General features: G+C 49.1%; 2 protein-coding genes across 4 annotated transcripts in view; one reads left to right on the top strand and one right to left on the bottom strand.

The window, feature by feature from the left end:
* UBXN2A (UBX domain protein 2A) overlaps positions 1-27563 on the top strand; it is a 208826-nt gene that overhangs the window by 51436 nt on the left and 129827 nt on the right. The window lies entirely within an intron of this gene.
* Positions 4115-26347, bottom strand: WDCP (WD repeat and coiled coil containing). Of its 2 annotated transcripts, none has more exons than XM_004582859.2 (4): positions 26214-26347; positions 10853-12683; positions 6398-6512; positions 4115-5022 (listed from the first exon to the last, which is right to left on the bottom strand). In XM_004582859.2, exons 2-4 carry the CDS (start codon positions 12665-12667, stop codon positions 4829-4831), a joined length of 2124 nt encoding a protein of 707 aa, XP_004582916.2. In that variant the 5' UTR covers positions 12668-12683; positions 26214-26347; the 3' UTR covers positions 4115-4828. The 2 variants fall into 2 exon arrangements, with proteins under 2 accessions (XP_004582916.2, XP_058524191.1); XM_058668208.1 differs by having other exon boundaries at positions 6398-6509.

The following is a 27563-nucleotide window of genomic DNA, read 5'->3' as shown; positions in this document are numbered from 1 at the left end:
CCTCCAAACGCAGCAGCCCATATGGGTGCCAGTTCAAGCTCCAGTTGCTCCATTTCCCATCAGCTCCCTGCTGGTGGCCTGGGACCCAGTCTTGGGACCCTGCACCCACGTGGGAAACCCCAAAGAGGCTCCTGGCTTTGGATCAGCTCAGCTCTGGCCATTTTGGCCATTTGGGGAATGAACCAGCAGATGGAAGATCTTTTTCTCTATCTTGCCTTCTCTCTGGAAATCTGCTTTTCTGATAAAAATAAGTCTTTTAAAAAATGAAATACAAATAGTTAATAAACATGTTGAAACAACACTGGAGTTCTTCACTGGAAACGGCTCCTCATGAGACACCATTTAAGCTGCTCAGCTCCCCGACAGCCAGAAAGCACCGGGCCTGTAGGACAGGGTGGAGAGACCCCCACTGCTCTGGGGCCAAAGGTGATGCCAACACCTGAGCAGACAATGGCATCAACTCCCCAGGTTGCACTGAGCACACCCCATGACCCAGCATTTCCATCTGTCTAAGATTTATTTACTTTACTTGGAAGTCAGGATTCTGGGACTGGCATTTGGCACAGAGGGACAAGCTGCCACCTGCGACACTGGCATCCTGCTGCCCCGCTTCCAATCCAGCTCCCTGCTAACACGCCTGGGAGAACAGCAGAAGATGGTCCAAGCCCTTGGGCCCCTGCCACATGTCTAGGAGTCCAGGGTCCTAGTTTGGCCTGCTGTAGCTCTGGCCATTGAGTCCATTTGAACAATCAACCAGCAGCCCCCTTCAAATAAACAAACAAGCTAGCAAAAAAGCACCCCTAATCCATTTTGGAGTGCCTCAGTTTGAGTCTGAGCTCTGGCTCTGATTTCAGTCCTGCTAATACAAACCCTGGGAGGCAGCAAGAGATGGCTCAAGAAATTGGGTCCCTGCCATCCCATGCAAGACCAGCATGGGGTTCCAGGCTGCCAGCTTTGGCCTGGCTCTGCCCAGCTATGCTCGCATTTGCAGAATGAGCATCAGATGGGTGCTGTGTCTGTGACTGCTTCTCCAGGAAAGAACACACACAGACCTTGAAAGCAACAACATATAAATAACAGGAATGAACCTTAGTGGCCCCAGCGGGCGGAACTGAGTAAATCCGGAGCCGGAGCTGCTTCTGGGTCTCCCAAGACTTTGGACCATCCTCGACTGTTTTCCCAGGCCACAAGCAGGGAGCTGGATGGGAAGCAGGGCTGCTGGGATTAGAACCGACAGGCATATGGGATCCCGGTGCATGTAGGGTGAGGACTTTAGCCACTAGGCTACCAGACCTAGATTTATTTATTTTCATTGGAAAGTCAGATATACAGAGAGAAGGAGAGACAGAGAAGAAAGATCTTCCGTCTGCTGATTCACTCCCCAAGTGGCTACAACAGCCGGAGCTGAGCCAATCCAAAGCCAGGAGCTTCTTCCAGGTCTCCCATGCAGGTGCAGGGTGTCAAGGTTTTGGACCATCCTCGACTGCTTTCCCAGGCCACAAGTAGGGAACGGAGTGGAAATGGGGCCACTGGGATTAGAACCGATGCCCATATGGGATACTGGCATGTGCAAGATGAGGACTTTAGCCACTAGGCTACCACACTGGGCCCCAAAGTCAGTTCTTACTGTTGGGTGTTACAGCTCAGCCACAACTGGTCCACACCCTAACACAGCTCTCACGTGGTCTAGTGGAGCTGAAACAGCCCAGCCCATTCTACACCCACTTTTGCTTTCACAAGCACCAGTGGCTGCTGGAGTCAAGCCCCGTCTGGCATGCCCCAGACCCTGTCAACACCCAAGCTGAGGGAGATTGCAGCCATGTTCAGTCCAGACCACCGCCACTACTCTAGCTCTCATGCTTATCAGTGGGAACCACAACCTCGCTGGGACGTCCCCTTAGCTCCCTAACCAGACCTGTTCCTAGCCCCAGGTCTTGAGCTTGCCAGTGGTTGTTCTGACCAAGCTCAGCATAGGCCATTCCAACTTGACCTTTGCCATTAGATGCTGTAGCCTGACCTGACCCAGCCCACCCTCAGTACCAACTCTTACTTGCGAATGCTACAGTCTGGCCCTGCCCAATCTGCTCCCATCCCTGACTCATACAAACTGGCAAGTGTGACAGTCTAGCCTGGCATGCCCTGCATTCTACCCTGGCTCCTGCACTTGCCAGTGAGCGAAGGTTGGCCTGGTCCTGCCTGGTCCAGCCCACTCCAGAACCAACCCACACACTTGCCAACAAGTGGAGCTATTCTGCCTGGCTTAATCAATACCCAGGCCTGAATCACATGCTCACCAGCTATGGCCTACCAGGGGAGTTTCCCAAGTTCCACAACGAGATCCACCCTCAGACATAGAACTTACATGTGCCAGTGGCTGCCAGGTCCTTACCAGGCATATGCATGAGCAGCGGATGTTGTGGCCCTGCCCACCTCACACCCTATTTCTGGGTGTGCCTGTGGGTGCTGGAGCTTGGACCAGCCCAGCCTGTACCCAAACCTAGTACCCATGAGTGTCAGAGGGGTTCCATGGTCATGCCTTGCTCAGCCAGTCACCAGTCCCAGCTCCCAAGCAAACCAGCAGAAATTGCACATCCACAGCGGTGGGCCCACACATTTCCCACAAAATCTGCTCCCAGATTCAGTTCTCATGCGAATTAGTGCCATGGCCTAGCCTAACATTTCCCGTCCCCTGTTCCAATGCTCACTGACAAGCACTGTGATCCCTGCCAGGTAGGCCCCCAGCCTTAGCTTTAGTAGCACTGGATTTTCTATTGCTCCAACGACTAAAGGAACAGCAGAGACCAGGGACACAGCTTCCCCATGAGATTTGTCCTGGACTCATACTTGGTAGAAAGCAACAATTTTGGACTGCTGCTGCTCAGAAAAGAAAATACAGAGATACCACGGACACATGTAAAATCACAAACCTGTCTTCAGGTGCAGGCATTGCAGTGAGAGGATTAAGGCGCCTCTTGGGACACCCACATCCTCTAGCCCATTCGAGCGCAGCCACTCTGGTTCAGCTCCAGCTACTCGCTAGCCAGCCTGGGAGGCAGCAGGTGGTGGCTCAAGCACTAGGGGCCTGCTCCTCTTGTAGGAGAGCCAGAGTCTGGGCTCCTGGTTTCTGCCTGGCCCAGCCCTCCCTATTGTGGGTATTTGTCGAATGAACCAGCAGATGGGAGATCTCTTTCTTTCTCTCTCTACCTTAAGAGATGGATGAAAATATACATTTAAAAAACCCATTTCTCAGCTTGGCATGATAGCTCAACTTGCTATTTTTTCACCTTGCATGTGCCAGTATCCCATATGGACAGCAGTTCGTGTCCCAGTTGCAGCACTTCCCATCCAGCTCCCTGTCTGTGGCCTGGGAAAGCAGTGGAGGACGGTCTAAAGCATTAGGACCCTGCATCTGTGTGGGAGACCCGGAAGAAGCTCCTGCCTGGTTCCTGGCTTTGGATTGGCTCAGCTCCAGCCACAGAGGCCACTTGGGGAGTGAACCAGTAGACAGAAGACCTTTTTTTTTTTAATCTCATTCCCTCTGTATATCTGCCTTTCCAATGGAAAAAAAAAATCTTTAAAAAAGAAAACTCCATTTCTCGATATCAACAACAAACACAACGCAGATGCCGTGAAAACGTTCAGTAGAGCCACCACCGCTGCCTGTGCTTTTATTGAGAATTCATGATCCGTGTATGACCTGAGAAATGGGGGCCAGGAAACACCCAGCAAGACACCCACCCCGACCCCGCGAGAGCGCCCGGCCTCCTTCTTCAGCTCTGCTGTAACAGCATCACATCCCAGCCACTTGCTGCACAGATGGCGCCAGGCCTCACAGGGTCCCCAGCCACCACTCCCCAGCAGCAGCCCACTGCAGCCCAGGGACGCTGGCTCCCATTAGCCCGGCAGGCAGCCGCCTAATGCACTGAAACCACAAAATGGGACCACACTTTCCTGGCCCAGCTGCCACTTTCTTCCTAAACCGCACACAGACACAAGTTCCCCGGGGCACATTACGTTCTCTCTCCAGGTAACTGTAATGGAGGTGGGAGAAGTGCACACGTGCTAATGGGCCTTTGCTGCCTGAGCCAGTTCACCTGCCCACGGAGGCCAGAGAGCAGTGAGCAGCAGCACGCCTGGTGGAAACAGATGGGCTCTAGCTCTTAGGCTGGCCCACAGTAGGTAGGTAACCTCGCCTGGCACTTTTTAAAAAATGACCTTAGATTTGTCGATATTCCCAACGTCCTCTGCTCAGTTGCTTAAGGAAGCACAAGGGTCAGGCTTAAGTCCCAAGAGGGCTGGCCTGCGTCAGCACTGACCGTGTCAGGCAGCCCCGGGGACAGAGACCAGCCAGGTTGGTACCAACTTTGCTGGCTGCTGCCATGAGGGCTTACCAAGCAGACTGCAACACAGGCTTTTCTGAGTGCCCTTTGTCCTCTTGAAGCCCGGTGATGGGTCTAGAGCGAATCCGTGGATCTCTGAAGTGCTCTCGAGACAGCTTCCTTACAGCAGGGATGTGGCGGGATGCAAAGCCCCCAGAGAAACCTAACGCACAACCCATCTTGTACCAGGATTCTGGTGTGTTCTGGGAATCTTGTCCCTAGACAAAAGAGCTGGGGATGTGAACTCCAAAACATGCCCTTTTTGAGCCAGCTGGCACGTTCAGACCCATGACCTGCAGCGGGCCTTGGTCCAGGTACAAGATGGAGAAGTGGCAGGGCCCACTGCGGCAGGCACCTCACCTGTGTGACAGGCGGAGTCCTCATTGGAAAACAGAGCAAGCTTGGAGTGGTGCCACCTGCCAGGCTCTGCCGCTGCTCCGGCCCCGAGGCTAGAGCAGTTCTGTGGGGGCTGAACTCTGGGGAATGAGGGCTTTGGAGGTTCCAGCAGGATCGGCATGCTTGGAGTCCTTGACGCCACGGGACCCGGGTAGAGAGCCATCCCTCACGACTACCTCCTGGGCGGTGGTGAAGGTCAGTGGAATAAAGCCCTCGCTGTCGGCGGTGAGGAGGACCCAGCAGGAGTCTGCAAAGCCAAGAAAGCATGTGCGCCGTCAGTCTACCTTGTTCTACAAACGGGGCTTTTGAAGTGGGGCAGGCACCAGGTGACGGGGTGTCTCCCATGTGTTTGGCTCATCACACAAGTCTTCCTTCTTGACCTGGTGACTTCACTTCTGAAAATCTACACTCCTGGGGCCTGCACGATGGCTCAACGAGCCAATCCACTGCCTGAAGGCATCAGCATCCCACATGGGTGCCAGTTTGTGTCCCAGAATCTTTGCTTCCCATCCAGTTCCCTGCTTATGGCCTGAAAAAGCAATGGAGGATGGCCCAAGTCCTTGGGACCCTGCACCCATGTGGGAGACCCGGAGGAGGCTCCTGAATCCTGGTTTCAGATCAGCCTGGCTTCCCAATGCGATCATTTGGGGAGTGAATCAGTCAACAAGAGTCTCTCTGTGTAACTGTGCCTTTCCAATACAAATAAATCTTTGAAAAAAATACACACACACCAACACATAAAATATACACAAAGTTCTCCTTGGTACTATTTGTAATGGTGAAAAAACAAATCACCATAATGTTAAAAAATAAAAAAGGCAGGAAAAGGCGTGTTTGGCAGAGTGGCTAGAGGTCTGGAACGTTGCCTGCAGCCTGCACCAGCGCCACTCCAGACTCCAGCTCCCTGCCAAGGCGTGGACTGGGAGGCAGGGGGGCACGATGTGGGGGTTCAGCACTGGGCTCCTACCACCCTGGGGGTTCTGCACAGAGGGCACGCTCCTGGCTCCCACCCCAGGTTTAGAGCTAGGGCGCACATTTGGGGAGTTACCTGGAAGCTAGCCATACTCCTCTTTCTCAAAGTTTAGAAAGAAAGAAAATATGATAGCTACTTCATAAGTGCATCCGTCAAAAATAGTTATAAATGGTGTTTTCTGCTCACTTAAGTAGACCACAGGTAAGAGAATGTGGTCTATGAAAACAATCTTGCTCCACATCACGTCAAGGGTCACAACTTGGTCCTGCCATCAGGAGAGCCCCTCAGTCCCTTTTGGCTCCACGTCAGGACGGCCCCTTGTCTAAGAAGTCTGCAACACCGCTGTGCTCTGTCTGTTGAGCGCAACAGGCACCTGTGAGTGTGTGATGTCCTGGCAGCTACAGGTGGCCTGCTGCCACCTTTCTAGTCATGTGTAATTTTCCCAGAGAATCTGTAGGATGCTAAAGGCAGCACCCACATCTCCCATGCTGTCTGGCTCCTATAACAGGCTTTGGTCTACAGCAGGTGAGTAACACTTGCTACCCAATACATCATGGAACAGCTCGAACCTTGCATTTTCCTTATTTCTGAAGTTACAGCACCGAGGGTGGAGGGGGGGTGGGAGGTTTGGCTTCTGAAGCGAACCTACCGTGCAGCATCTCGACCGTCGCGAGGCCAAAGGTCTGCTGGAGCGCGCTGAGCCGCAGCTTGCCACCACAGAGCAGCATCGCCCTTCTGCCCACGGGACCTGCCCCACAGGGCTGCTAGGAAGAAACAGGCAAGTAGTGAAGCAGATGGACACAGAGCAGAACGGTCAACGGAAAGTGAACAGGTTTGTGGGAACTACTGACCTATCACCACTATTAACTACACTTCGTTTATTTATTTTTTAATTTTGAATCTTATGGTGCAATTTCATAGAGTCTGGGATTCCTCCTCCCTAAATTCACACCCAACTGATTTTCCCCATATTGTTACAATAGTATAGTCCTACATAAGGAGTTATAATTCCATCAGTCTGTTATTTAAGTGTGCCCGACACTGCCGGTACAGACAATGTCAGAAAGTCTAGCACCCCATTGTTTAGATATGTCCGACAGTTTCATTGGCAGCCCATCTTTGATTTGGAAGTAGGGATGTATACTGTATTGTATCTTTACATCTGGACATGGTAGTCTCTACTACTCCATCACTATACATTCCCTTAAATGAGAAGCCATGAAATAAGGTCAACAACAGGTATGAAGTTAAAACAAAAGAATAAAAAACTACAGCACTATGGAGTTGAAAAAACGCACCACGGAATAACCAATGCATGGGTGACAAAAAGAAAACACAAAAGCCTCTTGGGTAAAATGATGTCACCATGAGATCAATGAGCCAGCAATGAATTTGACAAGAGAAAAAAAAGTATTTGCAAGAAACGAAAATAAAATAAAAAACATCAAAACACATGGGATGCAGCAAAAACAGTATGGAAAGAGTTATCGAACTTGCAATTTACATGATGGTTTCCTTATATTATAAAGGACATACAATATTTGTCCTTTTGGGATTGACTTATTTCACTGAGCATAATGGTCTCTAGTTGGGACCATGTAGTTGCAAATGACATAATTTCACTCTTTTAAATGGCTGAGTAATATTCCATGGAGAAGACGTACCACAGTCTGTTTAACCACTCCTCTTTGGACTAGCATCTGGATTGTTTCCATGTCTGGTGTATTCAACAAATGCTGTTGGGACAACTGGGTAGCAGCTTGCAGAATTAAGAAGCAAGACCCGTACCTGTCACATTATATAAAAATCATTTCTAAATGGTTCAAGAACCTAAACCCGCAACCAGGAGCCATCAAACTATTAAAAGAAAACATAGGAAGCATTCTCCAAGAAATAGGAATGGGGAAAGACTTCTTACAAAAGACACCAAAAGCACAGGCAGTCAAAGCCAAAATAAACAAAAGGGACTACATCAAACTAAAAAGCTTCTGTACAACAAAGAAAACAAAGTGAAGAAGCAACTAAAAGAATGGGAGAAAATTTTTGCATACTACACAAGTGATAGTGGACTAATTTCCAAGATTTACAAAGAGTTTCAGAAACCCAGGGACAGTTAAAGAAAACTGAAAAAATGGACACAGGAAATGAACATTTTTCAAAAGAACATATTCAAATGGCTAACAGACGTATGAAAAGATGCTTAGGCTCCCTAGTGCCAGGGAGATACAAATGAAAACTACGTTGAGGTACCACTTAACTCCAGTGAGACTGGCCTACATACAGAACTCTACTAACAACACCTGGTGACGTAGACGTGGGGAGAAAGGCACCCTCCTTCACTGCTGGTGGGAGTGCAGGCTAGTACAACCACTATGGAAATCAGTAGGGAGAGTGCTTGGAGAACTGCAAACAAACCTGCCATATGACGCAGCTATCCCGCTCCTAGGAATATACCCAAAAGAAATGAAATCTGCATATGAGAAGGGGCTTTGTAATCCTACATTTGCAGCAGCACAATCTACAATATTTATTTCTTTATATTGGAAAGGCAGATTTACAGAGAGGAGACACAGAAAGATCTTCCATCTGCTGGTTCACTGCCCAAGTGACCACAATAGCCGGTGCTGGGCCGATCCGAAGCCAGAAACCAGGAGCTTCTTCTGGGTCTCCCATGCAGGTGCAGGGTCCCAAGGCTTTGGGGCCATCCTCTACTGCTTTCTCAGGCCACAAGTAGGGAGCTGGATTGGAAGTGAAGCAGCTGGGACATGAAATGCTGCCCATATGAGATCCCAGCGTGTGCAAGGGGAGGATTTAGCCACTGAGCATTATGCTGGGCCCAACTTGGGGTTTTCAATAAGGAGCTCCGGTAGGGCTATTTAACACACTGGAGGGAGGAGCAGAACACAACACAACACAACATTGACAGTTCTTCCTGCCTTTCCCTTCTGCTTTCCTCTTTGCCCAGGGATCAGCCCAACACCAGGAATGACCACAGCAGCAGCAGCTTTTCTGCTACACCACGGCACTGGACCCACAAACGTACACTCTTAGAACAGACTCCCATAACAGAACAGAAACTACTGCGTCTGGGGTGGGTAACACAGCACTTGGTAAGCCCACATTCCAAACTGAAGTGCCTGGGTTCAAGTCCCTGACTTGGCTCCTAATTCCAGCTGACTGCTAACAGACACCTTGTAAGGCAGGCTCACACCCACATGGAAGACCCTCCTGGAGCCACTGGCTCCTGACTTCCACCCAGCTCAACCCTGGCCTTTATGGGCACTGAGGAATGAACCAGAGAATTAAAGATTTCTCCCCAGGCCCGGTGCAGTGGCCTAGCAGCTAAAGTCCTCGCCTTGAATGTGCCGGGATCCCATATGGGTGCTGGTTCTAATCCCAGCAGCCCCACTTCCCACCCAGCTCCCTGCTTGTGGCCTGGGAAAGCAGTCGAGGACGGCCCAAATCCTTGGGACCCTGCACTCATGAGGGAGACCCAGAAGAATTCCTGGTTCCTGGCTTTGGATTGGCTCAGCTCCGGCCATTGCAGTCACTTGGGGAGTGAAGCATCGGACAGAAGATATTTCTGTCTCTCCTCCTCTCTATATTTCTGACTTTGCAATAAAAATAAATAAATTTTTTTTAAAAAAAGACTTCTCCCCCTCATCTGCTTTTCAAATAAATAAATAAAAATAAACATATTTTTTAAAATGTTCTAATTATATATTATTTGGAACAATATCTTCATCTAAGCATTTAAGGAGGTCTCATGAGTTACACAACTTTGTGGTTAAAACATGATTTCAAAGATAGATTATACTCTCTATGGCAAGATGAACTGCTTTAAGAATGTCTACTAATTGCGCTGGTATGATGGTTCAACCAGTTAATCCTCCACCTTCAAGTGCCAGGAGCCCACATGGGCGCCGGTTTGTGTTCTAGCTGCTCCACTTGCCATCCAGCTTCCTGCCTGTGCCCTGGGAATGCAACAGAGGATGACCCTTGAGATGCTGCACTCAAGTGGGAGACCCGGAAGAAGCTCCTGGCTCGTTGTTCCACATCAGATCAGCTCTGTGATGCCACCATCCCACACAAGCACCGGGGAGTTCTGACTTCTACTCTGGATCCAGCTCCTTGCGAATGCACTTGAGGAAACAGCTCAAGGCTTGGTCTCCTCCACCCACGCGGGGATCTGGGCAAGGATCCTGCTTCTGGGCTTTGTCCCAACCCTTGTGCTCATTCCGGAAGTGAGCCAATGGGTAGAGGATTGACCTCTCTCACTCTCAGTAACTCTGCCTGTAAAATAAATAAATCTTTAAAAGAACAAAACAACAAATGCCTGGGTCCCTGATCAGAGTCCCTGGGCTCTGCATCTGGCTGTGACCCTGGGAAACAGCAGTGAGGAGCCAAGGATGCACTGGCTCCTGGCTGCACTCCTAGACTGCACTCCTGGCCTCAGCTCTGACCTTGGCCCCTGTGAGCATTCAACGGGGAGTGAACCAGTGGATGGGAAGGAGCTCAGACAGCTTGTCAAAATGATACAGGATGTCACATTCACAAATGTTTAACAAATAGGTGTATCATTTGATACAATCATTCCTTTTAAAGGAAAATAAAACTATTGAGATATTATACCTTTTTTGCTTGTTTTTCCTTTTAGATATCTCTTTTAAATTGAAAAAAAAAATTAGTGAAAGCACAGGAAAAACAAGGCTATCTAACTGTAGCTATGGTTCTCCCTACAGGTTGGATTCTAGAGGATTTCTTTACTTTCGACATTCAACACTCCTGTGCTGGTTAAACTTCTTCATCACTGAATATATATTATTTTGGTAATTAGGGGGAGAAAAGAGTATTATGTAGCTCCAGCAAAAAAACGGAGAGTCCTCTGTTCTACAAGGGAGAATTCCACAGCATGCAGGAGGGATCCTTGAAATCTGTGGAAAATGTGCAAGACAGAAAAATTGCATAGATCTGGAAATTTGCTGCACAAAAATAGACACATCTTTTAATTCTATTTTTCCACAGACTTCCTGAAGGCCCCCTGAATGTTTCCCACAGTAGTCACTGGCTGCAGTAGCCTCAGGCCGTGCCTGACAGGGCCCACCTGGTGAAGGATGTGGACGAAAGGGGGGTTCTGGGAGAGAGGGTACACGGTGGGCCGCGTCTTCCCGCTTTGCACCAGCTCCACGAGTTCAGACAGACCGCGCTGTACTTCCATCAGCCTCTGTGACAGCGTGGCCAGTTCCTCCCACACCTGCCGCTTTCCCTTCTCCTGCTCCAAGTTCGTTCTTAGATGCAGGTTAGCAGCTTCCGGTGTGCTGGTGTGCTCCGGGTCTCCACTGGGCTGAGGCAGTGTGGTCCATGCCCAGGAGGGCCTCGGCAGAATGTCCAGGCCCATGGAACCATCCCCGACACTGGAGGCAGGGCTTGGGAACTCTTTAATAAGGGCTCTTCTGGGCCCTTGACTCTGATCTCTACTATTGGCTGCCAACAAGAGCCCTCCGTTTTGGTGACAAAAATCGCGGGGGAGACTTTGGGCTGACATCTCTATAGGGGTTTTCTCTAACAGAGCACTGAAGGGAAAGCAGGCACTCTGGCCTTCACTCAAGGTCCCCGGAGACGCCTCTCCCGTGACTTCTCTGATGCTCAAGTGCATGACGTAGTGCTCGGATTCTGAAGAAGGAAGAAAGGCCATGTCAGAGGAATCCTGCTTCCCTACTAAGATCAGCAACAACTTCTCCGTCAGGAAACAAAGGCCTTTTGGCCTTTCGCTGCTGTCCAGCTGAATCTGCTGGATGATGGGCATGGCAGCTGAGATAAAGGAGTAAATCAAGATCGTCCTGCAGGTGTTGGAAGCCACAGCCACCACCTGTGAGCAGGGATGAAACGCAACCAGATCAGGAACCAGAATGCCTGGAATACTGACCCTTCCTGTCACGATCGCCCTTTTCTCAAAATCCACAAGGAGCATATGTGAGGAATCCTGGCCGGGTCCCATCAAGCAGTCGTTTTTTCTTAGACAGATCAGAGAACTCCCCTCAGACTTGGACCAGCCAAAACGGATGTGAGTGAGATCAAGAGGGTCTGAGGAGATGGGCGGTGCTGAGGTTTCACGACCAGTTTCAGAAGCAGGTTCCCCCTTATCCACACAAGACATCTCGCTGGCGACTGGCAATGTATGCAGGCTGGTGCTTTCCCCGATGGGTGGGACGTCCAAGGTGTCAGATGCGTTTAAGCTGCAGATCTTCTCTAGTGGAAGCTCGGTTGCTACAGCAACCTGTGTGTACACAGTGGCCGTGATGCACCGGACAGCGCTGTCCAGCTGGAACACTGGGGAGCACCGGAGGAGAGTGTGCCGAGCACCATCCCAGATAAATGCGTGCAGGCTGCTGCCTACTGCCACCACCAGCCTCTGGCCATCCTGGGTCCAACATGCACAGTGGACACGGCCCCAGGGACCAAAGTTCACGCTTTCCCGGGAACTGTCATACTCAATGTTAGGGAAAACCGAGACTTCCTGGGCAGTCAGCACAGTGAGGACAGCAAATTCAGGGTGCCACACACAGCCCTGGGGGAGGACAGGGAGCGATTCCCTAATCTCACACACCGACATCAGCTGTTCGCTCACCTGCGGCACGTTGGGTCTCACCTGCCACACAGTGACATGCTTCCTGTGCTGGACTGCCAGCAGACCGGGCCCACCAGTGGCCCCTTGCGGGGCCCAGGAGAGCCCACAGACATACTCGAATCGCGCAATGACTTTGGAGGCCCCACACTTCACCTCTCCATCATGAAGCCGTAAGTCAGTCAGGAACACCTGACTCCCATCTGTCCAGATAAGGCCGTGGACAGGGTGCACTGCTTGATGGAGAGCATTCAGTCCACTCCGCAGCAGCTTCCCTTTGCCCAACTTCTGCATTTCCAGTCAAGTTCATCTGAAAGGATCAAGAAGAAAAGTTACGTCACTAAAAGACCATCAGACAATTCCAGAACATTGGCTGTTTTATAAGACAACAGTCTTGTGATCCTTCACAGATTAATACAGGCACAGGGGAATTAATACAGCAGGTGGATAATTTCAAATCAAAAGATTATGGGGGCAAGCGTTTGGCCTAGCAGTTAGGTTGCCCACATCCCATACTGGAGTGCCAGGGTTCAATTCCTGGCTCCAGCTCCTGCTTCCAGCTGCCACCCACAGGGAGGATGTGGGTTTTCCTGGCTCTCAGGTTACACCTGAGCCTCGGCCTCTACAGCCACTGTAGGAGTGAATCAGGGGCTGGAAGATCTCTCCCTTCCTCTCTGTCTTGCCCTGCTGGTCTACCTATCAAATAAATAAATCTTTTTTTTTTAAGCAGTACCTAATAACTTTCAGAACATCTTGATATTCCCTGCGATTTTTGCAGCCACCTTCACAATAATGTAAAGTAGGTTAGAGGCAATTTCCATGAACTTTTTCATTTTCAACAAGGTTTCCTCTCCAGGCATTTGAATTACTAAAGGACAGGCTCATTTCAATGAAATGTCAGCAAACCAGAGGACATATAAATATGTAAAATGAAAACCACCTCATGCCAGCCCGCCCACTCATCTTCCCAAGTCGTCAGGTCTTGATAACAACACCATCACCATCAACAATTTGGTGAGTGGTCTTTGAAGCTGTTGAAGAACCCTACAAACACACCCAGTGCTTTGCATGTGCCATGGTTTTTCTTTGAAATAAAAAAAAGAAAAGTGGGTTTTAGGCTCATGGGTACAACAGAAATTGTTCTGGCTAACTTGATCAAAATTGGGCAGAAAGTAACATGGCAGGGAGGAGAGGGAAGATGAGGATTCCGTTTCACTGGTGCAGAAACTTTTTTAAAGGTTTATTTATTTTTATTTGAAAGGTAGATTTACAGAGAGGAGAGACAGAGAGAAACTATCCGTTGGTTCACTCCCCAAGTGGCTGTAATGGCTGGAGCTGAGCTGTTCTGATGCCAGGAGCTTCTTCTAGGTCTCCTACATGGGTGCAGGGTCCCAACGCTTTGGGCCGTCCTCGACTGCTTTCTCAGGCCACAAGCAGGGAGCTGAAGTGAAGCGAAGCATCTGGGACATGAGCCAGTGCCCACATAGGATCCCAGCAAATGTAAGGTAAGGATTTAGCCACTAGGCCATCGTGTTGGACTCGAGACTATTTTATTAGACAAAAACAAAACAAAAAACATGGAGGTGAATGGTGGTGATGGCTATACAATGTTATGACTATATCTAACATTAAGGAACTGTACACTTAACAATGTTAACACAGGACAGGTCTTTGGCCTAGCATTTAAGATGCTGGCTGAGACACCTGTGTCCACACCAGAGTTTGAAGGTTCGATGTGTAGCTTCCTGCAGGCAGCAGTGATAACTCGAGGGACTGGTTCTTGCTGCCTACAGGGGAGACCTGAACTGTGGTCCTGGCTCTCAGTCCAGGCCACTGGCATTTGGGGAGTGAATCTGCAGATGTGGGTTCTCGCTATGTCTCTCAAGTAACTTTTTGCTGCTGTTGCTAACGGGAGGAAAAATAGGCAATCAGGCTCAGGAAACCAGCAAGAGCCAAATGAGGCAGAATTAACCATTGTTGCTATTCCTGAAGCACACTTCAGTTGCTGAGAATCCAGCTTCACTTGCCAGCAACTGTGTTGTCTTCTGCATCAGGGAAACCTGCCTGTGGCTCGCGGATCTAGCTGCCCCGGGAGGGAAGCAGAGAGGATGTTCCACCATGGCTTCTGTCACAGAGAAGGAGGCCCAGCTCTCACGCAGGGATCACAAACCACGTGAACCCTAAGTTACATGGCATTCATTCCCGGGAACCTCAAGTCAGCAATATACATCTGCCCTAATCTCTTCACCAACTTTTCCTTTCTCTTCCTTTCAGGGTTACCCACTTCCCTGGTGCCCACCGACACCTCTCATGTATGTCACTCTCAGGTGAAAGCTCTTTTGCGTTACTCTGCTGAGCTACGGTGACATTCAAGTACATGGGAGGCTTTGTATTCCGGCTGACATCAGCCCCGCCCACGTCCACCTCAAACTTAAATGTGTGTGACACAAAAAAGTTCTCTCTCAACAGTAACTTTCCAGTTTCTTCAGATGACATCAGCATCCTTCATTCTCCCAGCTGAGTCTCAGTCAGCCTTCTCCTTCTGCTTCCTCAGTTAACTCCTCAAAATTTTTAGAATTCTCTCTTGAATTTAGTCCTTCTTGTCATTCCAACCAGCACTGTCCAGAATCAGAAAACATCATTACTTTAAATATAGGACCTCAAGTCTCCCCCTAAACAAGCTTTCTTCCTGTAGTTCCTCTTTGCTTAATTATCTTGCTTACTGAGAGGCAGAGAGACCGAAGAAAAGCTCCCATCTGCTGTTCACTCCTCAAATGCCAAAGTTTCTGGGTCAAAGCCAGGAACTTGGAACTCAATCCAGGTCTCCCACGTGGGTGTCTGGAACCAATTCCTTCAGCCATCACTTGTGACAGGGTCTACATCAGCTGGAGTCTGCAGCCAGAGCCAGGTGTCCCGTGGGATGTGGCCATCTTATCCATCAAGTCAAACACCTTCTCTTGTCTACGGCCATACTACCCTGAACGCGCCTGATCTCGTCTGATCTCGTAAGCTAAGCGGGGTTGGGCCTGGTTAGCACTTGGATGGGAAACACCTGCTCTTCTAGTCTACTTTCTACCATTTATCAGCTTCAGCGTGATGCTGATACTCACTGTTTATAGACATGCTGCTCAGTGGAGCAGTTAACAGCATCTGCACTAAATAAACTCGACTCCTGATCACATCAGACCCACTGCACGTGGTCAGGAACATATGTGGTGCATATGTTCAGGATGGTGCAGGACAGAACACTTTCATCATCATAGAACACTAGGCTAGAGAGCACTGGGCAGAGGCTAACGCCCAAGTCCCTGTCTGTGGTACCTACCCATCTCTCCTGCTCTATTTCCTTCCAGTTATAACTTTCCATCGTCACAATGCCTAGTGCATTCTAAACAATAAACACAGCAACTCTTCTAGGAAGTGTTAATCTTCTGTCTAGAAGAGACACCCTGACTCACACATGTGACAGCTCAGCTTATTATCTGGAATTACTACCTTTCATGTCTTGAACACGCACAGGATAACTTGCATGTGTTCACACACACCTAAGATATGCAGAGTGAATCCAGAGAATAAAGCATACTGCTTAGCTGAGCAGTAATGTTTGGATATTTACTTCAAGATATAAACATGATAGGGCCCGGTGTGGTGGCCTAGCAGCTAAAGTCCTCACCTTGCAAGCGCCGGGATCCCATACAGGCATAGGTTCTAATCCTGGCAACCCTGCTTCCCATCCAGCTCCCTGATTGTGGCCTGGAAAAGCAATCGAGGATGGCCCAAAGCCTTAGGATGCCACACCCATGTGGGAGACTCAGAAGAGGCTCCGGACTCCTGGCTTCAGATCAGCTTAGCTCTGGCCATTGCAGCCACTTGGGGAGTGAATCATCAGATGGGAAATCTTCCTCTCTATCTCTCCTCCTCTGTGTAGTTCTGACTTTCCAATAAAAATAAAATAAATCTTTTTTTTAAAGATACAAACATGATATTCTTCAAGTTAAAGTTAAAATTGCCTCAGGCACATTTGGAAATTTCATCATTCACTTGATATATACTGCATGATAAAGACTAGGAGGCCTGGTGTGATAGCCTAGTGGTTAAATCCTTGCTTTGCATGCTTCAGGATCCCATATGGGCACCGGTTTGTGCCCCTGCTGCTTCACTTCCCATCCAGCTCCCTGCTTGTAGCCTGTAAGAGCAGCAAAAGATGGCCCAAAAGCCTTGGGACCCTGCACCTGCACAGGAGACCTGGAGGAGGCTCCTGGCTTCAGATGGGCTCAGCTTCAGCCACTGTGGCTGCTTGGGGAATGAACCAGCAGATGGAAGATCTTTCTCTGAGTCTGCTTCTCTCTGCCTTTCCAAAAAAATTAATAAAAAAGAAAAAAGTAGGTAGGTAAGTCTAGGAAAAAAAGTTACACTAATGAAAGCTTTCTTGAGTATAAAAACAAGATGTTTCACATAATTGGCTTTTGAGAATTAGCTGATAAAATCACCATGTAACATAAAGAAAGCATTATCTTCTTTTTGACCCAGCAGATGGCTAATGAAAATTTAAATGAAAATATAAATCACACTGATGGAAATTCTAATCTTCATAAAATCTTTGACATGGTAGGCTCTGTAGCAACAAACCACAAAAACTTAAAACTAACGGGCTAGCCTTTAAGCTGGGTCATGAATCTTCTGTGTCCTAATTTGGCATTATTCAAAGCTGTGAAGATGAAGCTAAAAAAAAAAAAAAAGAAAAAAAAAAAGCAGAGTCAAGCTGTCACCTCCAACTGGCACGAGGTGGAAAAATCTCCAAAATTATACGCAGTGACCATGATAAATCATTTTCAGTGCAGACATACTCACCACAAAGAGAATGAAAGGGAAGAGAAGTGTTATACAAACATGGGGAGGAACTGGGCCCAGGCCAGAGGGGAGCGCTTGGGTTTGACCCCAGCTCTCTGCCATTCCAGGCGGAGGTGATGCCTCAGCAGTTGGGTCCACGATGCTGGCATTAAGGCTTGTGCGCAGCAGTGAGTTAGCTGGCTCTCTTGCTACTCTGGTATTCCATATTAAAGCTCCAGTCAATGTCCTGGCTGCTCTGCTTCTGACACAGCTCCCGGCTACTGCACCTGGGAAAGCAGTACGCGATGGGCCAAGACAGAGCCCTGCTTGGGCCTCTGCCACGGACCTGAGGCCAGGAGAGAATTCTTGGCTTCCAGGTTTGGACTGGCTCAACCCTTACTGCTGCACCCATTTAGATAATGTATCAGAGGACGGAAGATCTCTGTTTTTATATAAATAAAGCAAGTCTTGTTTTTATAAAAGAGTTGCATCCTTGACATTAACACAGAAAATTTAAACAAAGAGCAGTTTCTGGCTTCCGGCTGACTCAGCTTCAGTTGTCTGGACATCTGGAGAGTGAACAAACAGATGGGAAATCTTTGTCCCTGGTCTTTTAAATTTTTTTTTTAAGATTAATTCATTTTTATTGCAAAGTCAGATATACAGAGAGGAGGAGACACAGAGAGGAAGATCTTCCATCCCATGGTTCACTCCCCAAGCGGCCACAATGGCTGGAGCTTAGCCAATCCAAAGCCAGGAGTCCGGAACCTCCTCCAGGTCTCTCACATGGGTGCAGAGTCCCAAGGCTTTGGGCTGTCTTCAACTGCTTTCCCAGGCCACAAGCAGGGAGCTGGATGGCAAGTGGGGCTGCCAGGATTAGAACCTATGCCCATATGGGATCCCAGCATGTTCAGGATGATGAAGATGGTGGCACCATGCCACCTATGTGGGAGACCTGGGTGAAGTTACTGGCTGCTGGCTCTCATCTGGCCCAGCCCTGGCTGTTTCAGTCATATAAGAAATGAGCTGGTGGAGGGAAGCTGTGTATGTGTGGGTCTCTGTCTCTCCCTCCCTGTTTTACTCCATCTCTGATGCTCTTTAAAATAAATACATAAATCTTTAAAAGAAACTTTTTAAAGAGCAATGAACTCACAAAATAACATGCAATATATGCCCATTTATTTTTTTTACATTTTATTATTATCATTTTAAAATCTAATTCCATATTCACACACTATCAGCTTCAAAAAATTTATAAGAAATAGAATTATGGGGCCCAGCGGCGTGGCCTAGCGGCTAAAGTCCTCGCCTTGAAAGCCCCAGGATCCCATATGGGCGCCGGTTCTAATCCCGGCAGCTCCACTTCCCATCCAGCTCCCTGCTTGTGGCCTGGGAAAGCAGTTGAGGACGGCCCAGTGCATTGGGACACTGCACCCGCGTGGGAGACCCGGAAGAGGTTCCAGGTTCCCGGCTTCGGATCGGCACGCATCGGCCCGTTGCGGCTCACTTGGGGAGTGAATCATCGGACGGAAGATCTTCCTCTCTGTCTGTCCTCTGTATATATCTGGCTGTAATAAAATAAATAAATCTTTAAAAAAAAAAATAAAAAAAGAAATAGAATTATGGGCTGTTATTGAAGTGCATGGATCAGGTCACTGCCTGAAACACTGGTATCCTATATGGGCACCAGTTCGAGTCCCAGCTGCTCCACTTCCGACCAGCTCCCTAAGGGCCTGGAAAGGCACCAGAAGATGGTCCTAGTACTTGGATCCCAGGCACTCAGGTGAGAGATTGGATAAAACTCCTGCCTTTGGACTGCCTCCACTCTGGCCACTGCAGCCAGCTGTGGAGGAAACCATAGGACAGATTTCTCTCTGTCTCTTGCTCCACCAGCACTGCGCCTCACATATAAATGAATCTTCACAAAATAGAATTAAGAAAACATAATGCTACGCAAACCCATCGAAGCTGCATCATTTACGTGTGTGTATAATCATATAAAGATGCAGAAACAGGTCAGGTCCAGCTCTTCACAGCAGATACTGAGGTGGGGAGATAGAAGAGACAAAGGTGGACCATCGTGACTCATTTCAGGAATTTGTGGAGAAGGTTTTTTTAATCATAAACACGTACTCAAATAGCCCTTTTGTAACTGAAAGAAACTAATTTGGTATTACTTTTTTAAAAAGATTTATTTATTTGATAGGCAGGGTTAGAGAGAGACGGATCTTCCATCTACTGGTTCACTCACTCAGATGGTCATAATGGCCAGAACCGGTCCGACCTGAAGCCAGGAGCTTCTTCTGGGTCTCCCGCACAGATGCAGGAGGCCAAGCACTCGGTCCATCTTCCACTGCTTTCCCAGGCACAGCAGCAAGGAGCTTGACTGAAGTGGAGAAGTGGAGCAGCCCGGATCAGAACCTATACCCAAATGGGATGTTGATGCTACAGGCAGAGGCTTTACTAAGCCATGGCGCTGGCCCCTATTCACTTTCCAAATGGAATCTATCCTAGTCTTTTTCTCTAAAACAGCTCTCAACAAGCCACCTATGCCACTGACACTGGTGGATATTTTTCAGTCCCAGGTTAGTAAGTGTCAAAGAGAGAACACAGGACTGTGAATCCAGGGAACTGGGTGGGTGTTTTGAACATCAGCTACGACACAGCTTGGGTATCCACATCGCACAAAAGCGTGCTGCCTGGTTCAAGCTCCAGCTCATCCACTTCTCATCCTGCTTTCTACTACCACACATCCTGAGAGGGAGTGGATGGCTCAAGTACTTGGGTCCCTGCCACCCACATGGGATATCCACACTGAGTTCCAGGCTCCTGGCTTTGGTCTGGCGCAGTCCTAAGTGTTGAAAGTATTTGAGAAGGGCCTGGCGTGATAGCCTAGTGGAGAAAGCCCTCACCTTGCAAGTGCCAGGATCCCATATGGGTGCTGGTTCTAATCCTGGCAGCCCCACTTGCCATCCAGCTCCCTCCTTGTGGCCTGGGAAAGCAGTTGAGGACGGCCCAAAGCCTTGGGACCCTGCACCTGTGTGGGAGACCCAGAGGAAGCTCCTGGGTCCTGGCTTCAGATCGGCTCAGCTCCAGCTGTTGCGGCCGCTTGGCAAGTGAACCATGGGATGGAGGATCTTCTTCTCTGTCTTTCCTCCTCTCTGTATATATGACTTTGCAATAAAAATAAATTATTAAAAAAAAAAGATTACCTCTCTTTCAAAGAAAATGAAAATAAACTCTCAGTGACCTAAAACTACTCCAGTTTTTCTAGAATACACACACAATTAAAAAGAAATTTGAAGACATGTTTTCCTTTGCACATTGCCTTAGTGGTGTGCTTTTACGTGATCTGTTCCAAGCTGAGCGCGCTGTCCTTGCTCTTGGAGGCTTTTACTCCGAGTGGCCTGCTGTGCTTCTTGGACGTCACACTGAAAGGCTCTGCAGTGGTTTTCTGAATGGAGAGTAAGTCCCCAGCCAGTACTAATGAAGGAAACTGAGCTCTTTATCCCAATGGAAGATGATACACATCTTCCCCGAATATCACTTATGCACTCCTGAAAGACTTCTATTGATAAATAATGCATGACACATTCTCCAGGGCAGAGAGAATTCCTAATGGAAATTTGAAATATTTTAGGCTCTATAATTCAGTCTAATGTCATTGAGGGAGTATGCAACTAGGAGAGCGTAGGGATTTGTGAATAAGGGGAAAACAAACATGACACTAAGCTTACGGAGGCTTTTAGGAGAGTGGATTTTAATGTATTTACCTCCAGCAATAAGAAACTTTTTTTTCTTAAAACCCTAATAAACTGTTAAGACCTTAAAAAAAGAAGAAATCTGTTCCCTTGCTTTCTACTCTGGCCACTTCTCCCGCTCAATTAGGGTGCAACAGGCAAGAGGTCTCCCCAGCACGAGTCTCTGCTTTCCCAAACATCTGAACCATGTGTTGTCAGACAAAAGCAGCTTCTAAGAAAGCGGAGTCTCATCATTTTGCAGTTCTACAAAAAAAAAAAAAAAAAAAAAAAAAAAAAAAACCTTTGGTGATACCGCACTACAGTGTATATCAAAAATGCCTCTCAAAAGGTATGCCTCGGGCCTGGCATGAAAGCCTAGCAGCTGAAGTCCTCGCCTTGAATGTGCCGGGATCCCATACGGGTGCTGGTTCTAATCCCAACGGCTTCACTTTCCATCCAGCTCCCTGCTTGTGGCCTGGGAAAGCAGTGGAGGACAGCCCAAAGCCTTGGGACCCTGCACTCATGTGGGAGAGCTGGAGGAAGTCCCTGGCTCCTGCCTTTGGATCGGCGCAGCCCCAGCCACTGTGGTCACTTGGGGAGTGAATCATCGGTCGGAAGATCTTCCTCTCTGTCTCTCTTCTCTGTATATCTGACTTTGCAATAAAAATAATTAAATCTTAAAAAAAAAAGGTATACCTCTCAGGGCATTGCTAAAATGTCCATCCTACCCAAAGCTATTCAGATTCAGCACACTCTACCAAATGCCAAAGATAGCCCTCCCCTACCCCTCAGACTGGAATTTTATGGAAGCACAAAGACCCTGAAGAGTCAAAGCAATCTTAAGCAAAAAGAACAAAGCAGGAGGTATTACGCCATCTGACTTTAAAATATGTTATAGGCAGGCAGACCTACTGTCTGCCCGAGGCTGGCTGCTTTCAGAGTCAAGATGAGCACCCTCCCTCCACGGGGGAAAGTTCCAGAAGACCTGAAAGATTCTGAGGTGCCGCAGGTCCAGACAGTTCTCGAATCCCTTACACTGAGCAAATGAGCAAGGCCAAGTGCAAGTTTCAGAGCTCGCCCGAGCGGTGGCGCTCCAGACCAGTGGGTGCTGTCACCATGCAGCAGCACCACTAGCGACAGAACCATGAGGCACCCAAACTCGGAAAAAGCCACGAGTGCTCCCCAGCTAGGCCTTGAGAGCAAGTAAGGCCAGTGAGGTCAGCTCTTGGACAGTGCAACTGGGACCAGGATGTGGAGACACGGTGGTAATCAAAGCTGAAGTGAATCAAGCATGGTTTAAAACTTGCTCCAGGGCCCAGTGCAGTAGCCTAGCACATAAAGTCCTCACCTTGCACGCACCAGGATCCCATGTGGGCAACAGTTCTGATCTCAGCAGCTCCACTTGCCACCCAGCTCCCTGCTTGTGGCCTGGGAAAGCAGTCGAGGACGGCCCAAAGCCTTGGGACCCTGTACCTGTGTGGGAGACTCAGAAGCAGCTCTGGGCTTCTGGCTTCAGATTGGCGCAGCTCCAGCCACTGTGGCCACTTGGAGAGTGAATCACTGGATGGAAGATTCTTCTCTGTCTTTCCTTCTCTCTGTATATCTGGCTTTCCAATAAAACTGAAAATAAAAACCTGCTCCAGTCTAATTAGGTAATGAGCTTTGGGGCCAGTGTCATGGCATGGTAACTATAACTTCTGCCTGCATTGCTGGCGTCATATATGGACACTGATTCAAGTCCTGCCTGCTCCATTTCTGATCCTGATTGGCCTTGGAAAGCAGTGACAAAGTTCAAGGCCTTAGGCCATTGCACCCATATGGAAAACATGGAAGAGGCTCCTGGCTTCAGACTGGCTCAGCTCCAGCCACTGCGATCATTTGGGGAATTAATCAACGGATGAAAGATCTGTCTCTCCTTCTCTTTGTAAAACCTGCCTCTCAAAACAAAGTGAAAAGAAAGGAGCTGCTTTGGGGTCTTTGACTTTATTATGAGTCCTGCCCTAAATCTTCGTAAACTGCTAATTGAATAGTTTTAAACCTCTGTCACACACAAAGCTATAGCAGTTGAAACAATATGGTACTGATATAAAAAGGCACGCAGATCACTGGGTCAGGATAAATCCTGGGGGGCCAGTGTGTATAGTGGTGCACCCCCTACCCACACGCTCTAGCCCTGCTTCTACTCTCCATGTTTCTAGCCAGTTTCTGTCCTGGAAGGGAGCAGGAGACAGCTCAAGTAACTGAATCCCTTTTGTCCACACGGGAGAGACCCAAACTCGAATCCAGGCTCCTAGCTCTGGCTTGGCCCAGCCCTGGCTGCTGTGGGTACTGAGGGGTGAACCAGTGGGTGCTACATTTCCTTCTTTCTGACTAGAAGTAAACCTGCACATCAATATCAACTGGTTTTCAACAGGAGTTAACATGCATGGAGGCAAGGGGCGTCTCAACCAATGAAGCAGCAAAATTGGGATATTCACATGGAGAAGAAAGAAACCAAATCCCCATGGCCCAGCACTACCGCTCAGTGGCTAAATCCTTACCCAGCATGTGCCAGGACCCCATATGGGCGCTTGTTCATGTCCTGGCTACTCCACTTCCCATCCAGCTCCCTGTTTGTGGTCTGGGAAAGCAGTAGAAGATGGCCCAAAGCCTTGGGACCCTGCACCCATATGGGACACCCAGAAGAAGCTCCTGGCTCCTGATCGGCTCAGCACCGGGTGTTGTGGCTACTTGGGGAGCGAAGCAGTAGATGGAAGATTTTTCTCTGTTTCTCTCTGTGGATCTGCTTTTCCAGTAAAAAAATAAATCTTAAAATTAAAAATAAAAGAGAAAGAAACTAAAATCCTATATCTAATCAGGTAAAAACGGATTAAAGACTTAACTGTAAGACCTGAAACTCAGCAAATATTAGAAGAAAACATAAGGAAGACACCTTTGGAAATCAGAATAGGTAAAGATTTTCTGGAAATGTCTAAGCTGAAATGTAGAAGACAGTGCATGTTTCAAAGGTAAGGGTGTGTAGTGGCAGGCATTGTGGTGTAGTAAGTTAAGCCACTACTTGGGATGCCCAGAGTGGAGTGCCCGTTCAAGCCCAAGCTGCTCTGCTTCCAAGTTTGCTTCCTGCCAATGCACTGATGAAAGCAGCAGGACACAGCTCAGGCACTTGGCCCAAGGACCGCTATCCATGCGGGAAGCCCTGACCGACCACAGGCTCCTAATTGCAGTCTGGCTCAGGTTCTTGTGGGCATTTGGGCAACAAACTCAGCAAACAGATGCCCCTCTCTCTTTCAAATAAGTAAGTCTTAAAGGGAGGGAATTGATAATCATAGTATTAAATGCTCTTCACATAAATTCCTATAGGGCAGCAAAGTACCTTAGGGAGCCAGGACCAAAGTTCAGATGACCTTCAGGAATTATACAATTCCTCTCTATCTCGAAAAAAAAAACTACAATTTGAAAGCAGGCACTGGATATAGGCATTCCGCATGGGATGCCTGAGTTCCAATTTTGGCTCTATTTCTGCTTTACCTTTCTGCTAACACATCCTGGGGGATAGCAGCAGATGAAGGCTCAAGTCCTTGGGTCCTTGCCACCCACATGAGGAACCTGGAATAAGACTCCTGCCCCAGGCCTGGCGGGTGCAGCATTTGAGAATAAATAAAACGAACACACACACACACACACACACACACAATTTGCCTGGTTCTGGTGTAGCACATAAAGCTACCACCTGTGATGCTGGCATCCCACAAGGGCACCAGTTCATTTCCTGACTGCTCTACTTCCTATCCAGTTCAGTGCATTAGCACCTGGGACATGGCTCAAGCGCTTGGGCCCCTGCACCTATGTAGGAGACCTGAAAGGGGCTCCTGGCTTCAGATTGGCTCAGCTCTTGCTGTTGTAGGCACTTGGAGAGAAAGCCAATATATGGAAGCTCTCTTTCAAATGATTTTTTTAAAATTACATTTCCTTGAAGCTAACTCTGCCTGTTGCCACTCTATCCTGGATACTTTCTCAACTCGGGAGCTCTGAATGTTTTAGAGAAAGAAAAAAACCACTGTGTGAGGGGGTCGATGCTGTGGCACACAGGGTGAAACCTCTGCCTGTGGTACTGACATCCCATGTGGGCATAGGTTTAAGTCCTGGTTGGTCCACTTGCAATCTAGCTAACGCACCTGGGAAACCAGTGGATGGACCAAGCACTTGGGTCTCCTGGCTTTGAACCAGACCAGGTCCAGTTCCTAGCGTGGCAGCTATTCGTTGACGAATAAGCCAAGAGATGCAAGAACTCTGTATCTGTCCTTCGCCTTCCGAATAAACATAAACAGACCTTTAAAACAAACACTGGGTCCTAGGACTCAGCTATGATCAGCTAATTGTGGTTTTAACCTTTAAAGAGACCTCAAGAGGCCTGGGTGAATCGAAACATTTCTAGCAGGTCTAAACAGAATCAAGTTTTTCCACTAACTTTTTAAAAACCCCGTAAGAGAAAGGTTTACCAAAACTGACCGAGAATTAGAACTCCATCCTTCGGGATTTTTTTTTTTTTAAATGCACCCTCCTGCTTTGTCAAGTGTTTTCCATCGTACTGTTAAAGGGAAACCAGCGGAATCCAAGCAAGTATAAATGAAATAAAGTGAATCAGAATCAAACAAATATAATCACAGGAGAACATGGTCTGGACAAATTCCTTCCAACGCTAGCTGAGGCGCAGCAAGGCTTAACAGGCTGCAGCCTCCTCAGCGCATCGCCGGCAGGGCCGGCTGCACCTCCGCTGCACGTGTGGGTCCATGCCCAGGGCTTCCAGGGACACTGCAGCCACGAGGGCACTGCGCTGCCCCGGGTCGGCATTTTCCATGTCACGTCCAGGTTTCACACACGCTGTTCGGAAGCCACTTTCTCGCCGGTGCAAGACTCACGGACCTCGCCCTCTTGCAGCACCGGGCCAGCCCAGCCCGCTCGCACCTGCTGCAGAGTGAGGCTGGGGCCGGGGTCTCGCGCTTTACAAAGCACCGGCTTCACGTGGCGGAATCTCCTCAGGAGCGCCATTCGTGAGCCGCAGCGAACGCCGCCACGAGAATCCCTTCCGGACTGCGCCCGCGGCCTCCGGGCGTTCCCACGCGGACGCTCCTTCCCCGCCCACCTCCAGCATCCCACCCACGCCGGCCTCGGCAGCTTCAGACACAGAACACTTCAGCCCCTGAGGAACACACACATACACAGAGCAAACGCAATCAATCCCTCCCTGCGCCCTGCCTCCCTCCCCTTACCCGAACGCAGGTCAGACGCACAGGGCACCAACCGGAAGCTTAGACTCCGGTCTTCTGATAGGCGAGCGGTGGCTAGTAAACTAGGCAACGCACACTGCCTATTGGTTGTTAAATGTGTCATGTAGGGGGCGGGTATGCCCACAGACCAATAAATTCTGACTTGGCCGCACGGGTGTCTGGGAGTTGTAGTCCACATTCTACCGCGTCTGTAGTTCGGCCATAATTTCTGGCCCATTCCTCCACTCATCTTGGGTTCTTGGTCCAAGAAAGGGTTCAGGATAGAGTTTCTTCCCCATCTTTTTTGTTGTTCTTTTAGTGGGCGGGATCAAAGAGGGAAGGGATAAAGACATTCCTGGGAATCCTTTAACTTCTAATTCAATATTTCCAGAAAAAAAAAATGTTTCTGCACTCGAAACCTATTTGTGCATTCAGCTGGAGCCACTTAGTAGGCCTGTCCTCGGGGGCAAATCCGCGTCCCGCAGGCGCCCCAGTCGTGCCTGGCCCTGGCGGCAGCTACCCTGGGAAGGCTGGGAAATGGAGTTAAGCACTGCTCTGGGGCTCATTCCGGGTACAAGAGCTGCTCAGGCATCCTCCCTTTGCGGGCTTGTCTTTTGGCGGACACCGCATCCCCCTGATTTGCGGGACGCGGCAGGTGAGAGTGGGTGCGGAGTGAGGGCGTCCTGACAGCGTTCTCCCCTCCGAAGAGGTCTGTAGGAGCTCTCAGGTAGAATTCACTCATTGTTTTTCCAGGCCTTCGCGCCCGCAGTCCTCACACTCCAGCTGTAGATCCCACCTTGTTCCTGGGGATCCACCTCTATTTCCAGGGTGCTGTCCGAGCTAGAAAACATGCTGTGCCAGAGGTGACCAGGAGACTCGGGCGCGTCAAGCCCTTGTTGCTCCTGCCGATCCGGGAAGTGTCACCAGGCCACGTGCCTCCCCCTGATTCCACCAGGAGTTCCTTGGCACTCAGCAATGGATCTAAGGGATTGATTTCATTGCCAGGCTTCCCCCACCGCCCCTCCCCCAGCCTGCAGGACCCAGGTTCACCGACCAGAGCTTCTAAATAAATGAGGATGAGGGTGGGGGTGGAGGGAGGCTGCGTGGTGGTGCAGCTGCTCCCTGATAATGCACCTGGAGAAGCCCCCAGGTGGAGTTGCAGGTTCCTGGCTCCCGTCTGTGATGGCCTTGGGACAGGGGTGAAAGATTTCTCTCTTACAAATTTAAAAAAAATAATTGTATGTGTATTGGACAGATGGCTTGAAGGGCGGCTGTGTGGATGGATGAGTGGCTGGGTGGATGGATGGAGGGAAGGATGGAAGAGCTACACGGGAGCATGGGCGTGCGGATACC

Source organism: Ochotona princeps, chromosome 8 (genome assembly GCF_030435755.1).
Source record: "Ochotona princeps isolate mOchPri1 chromosome 8, mOchPri1.hap1, whole genome shotgun sequence".
Taxonomy (NCBI): domain Eukaryota; kingdom Metazoa; phylum Chordata; class Mammalia; order Lagomorpha; family Ochotonidae; genus Ochotona; species Ochotona princeps.
Note: the sequence above shows the minus strand (reverse complement) of the source record. Positions and strands in the feature narration are given on the sequence as shown.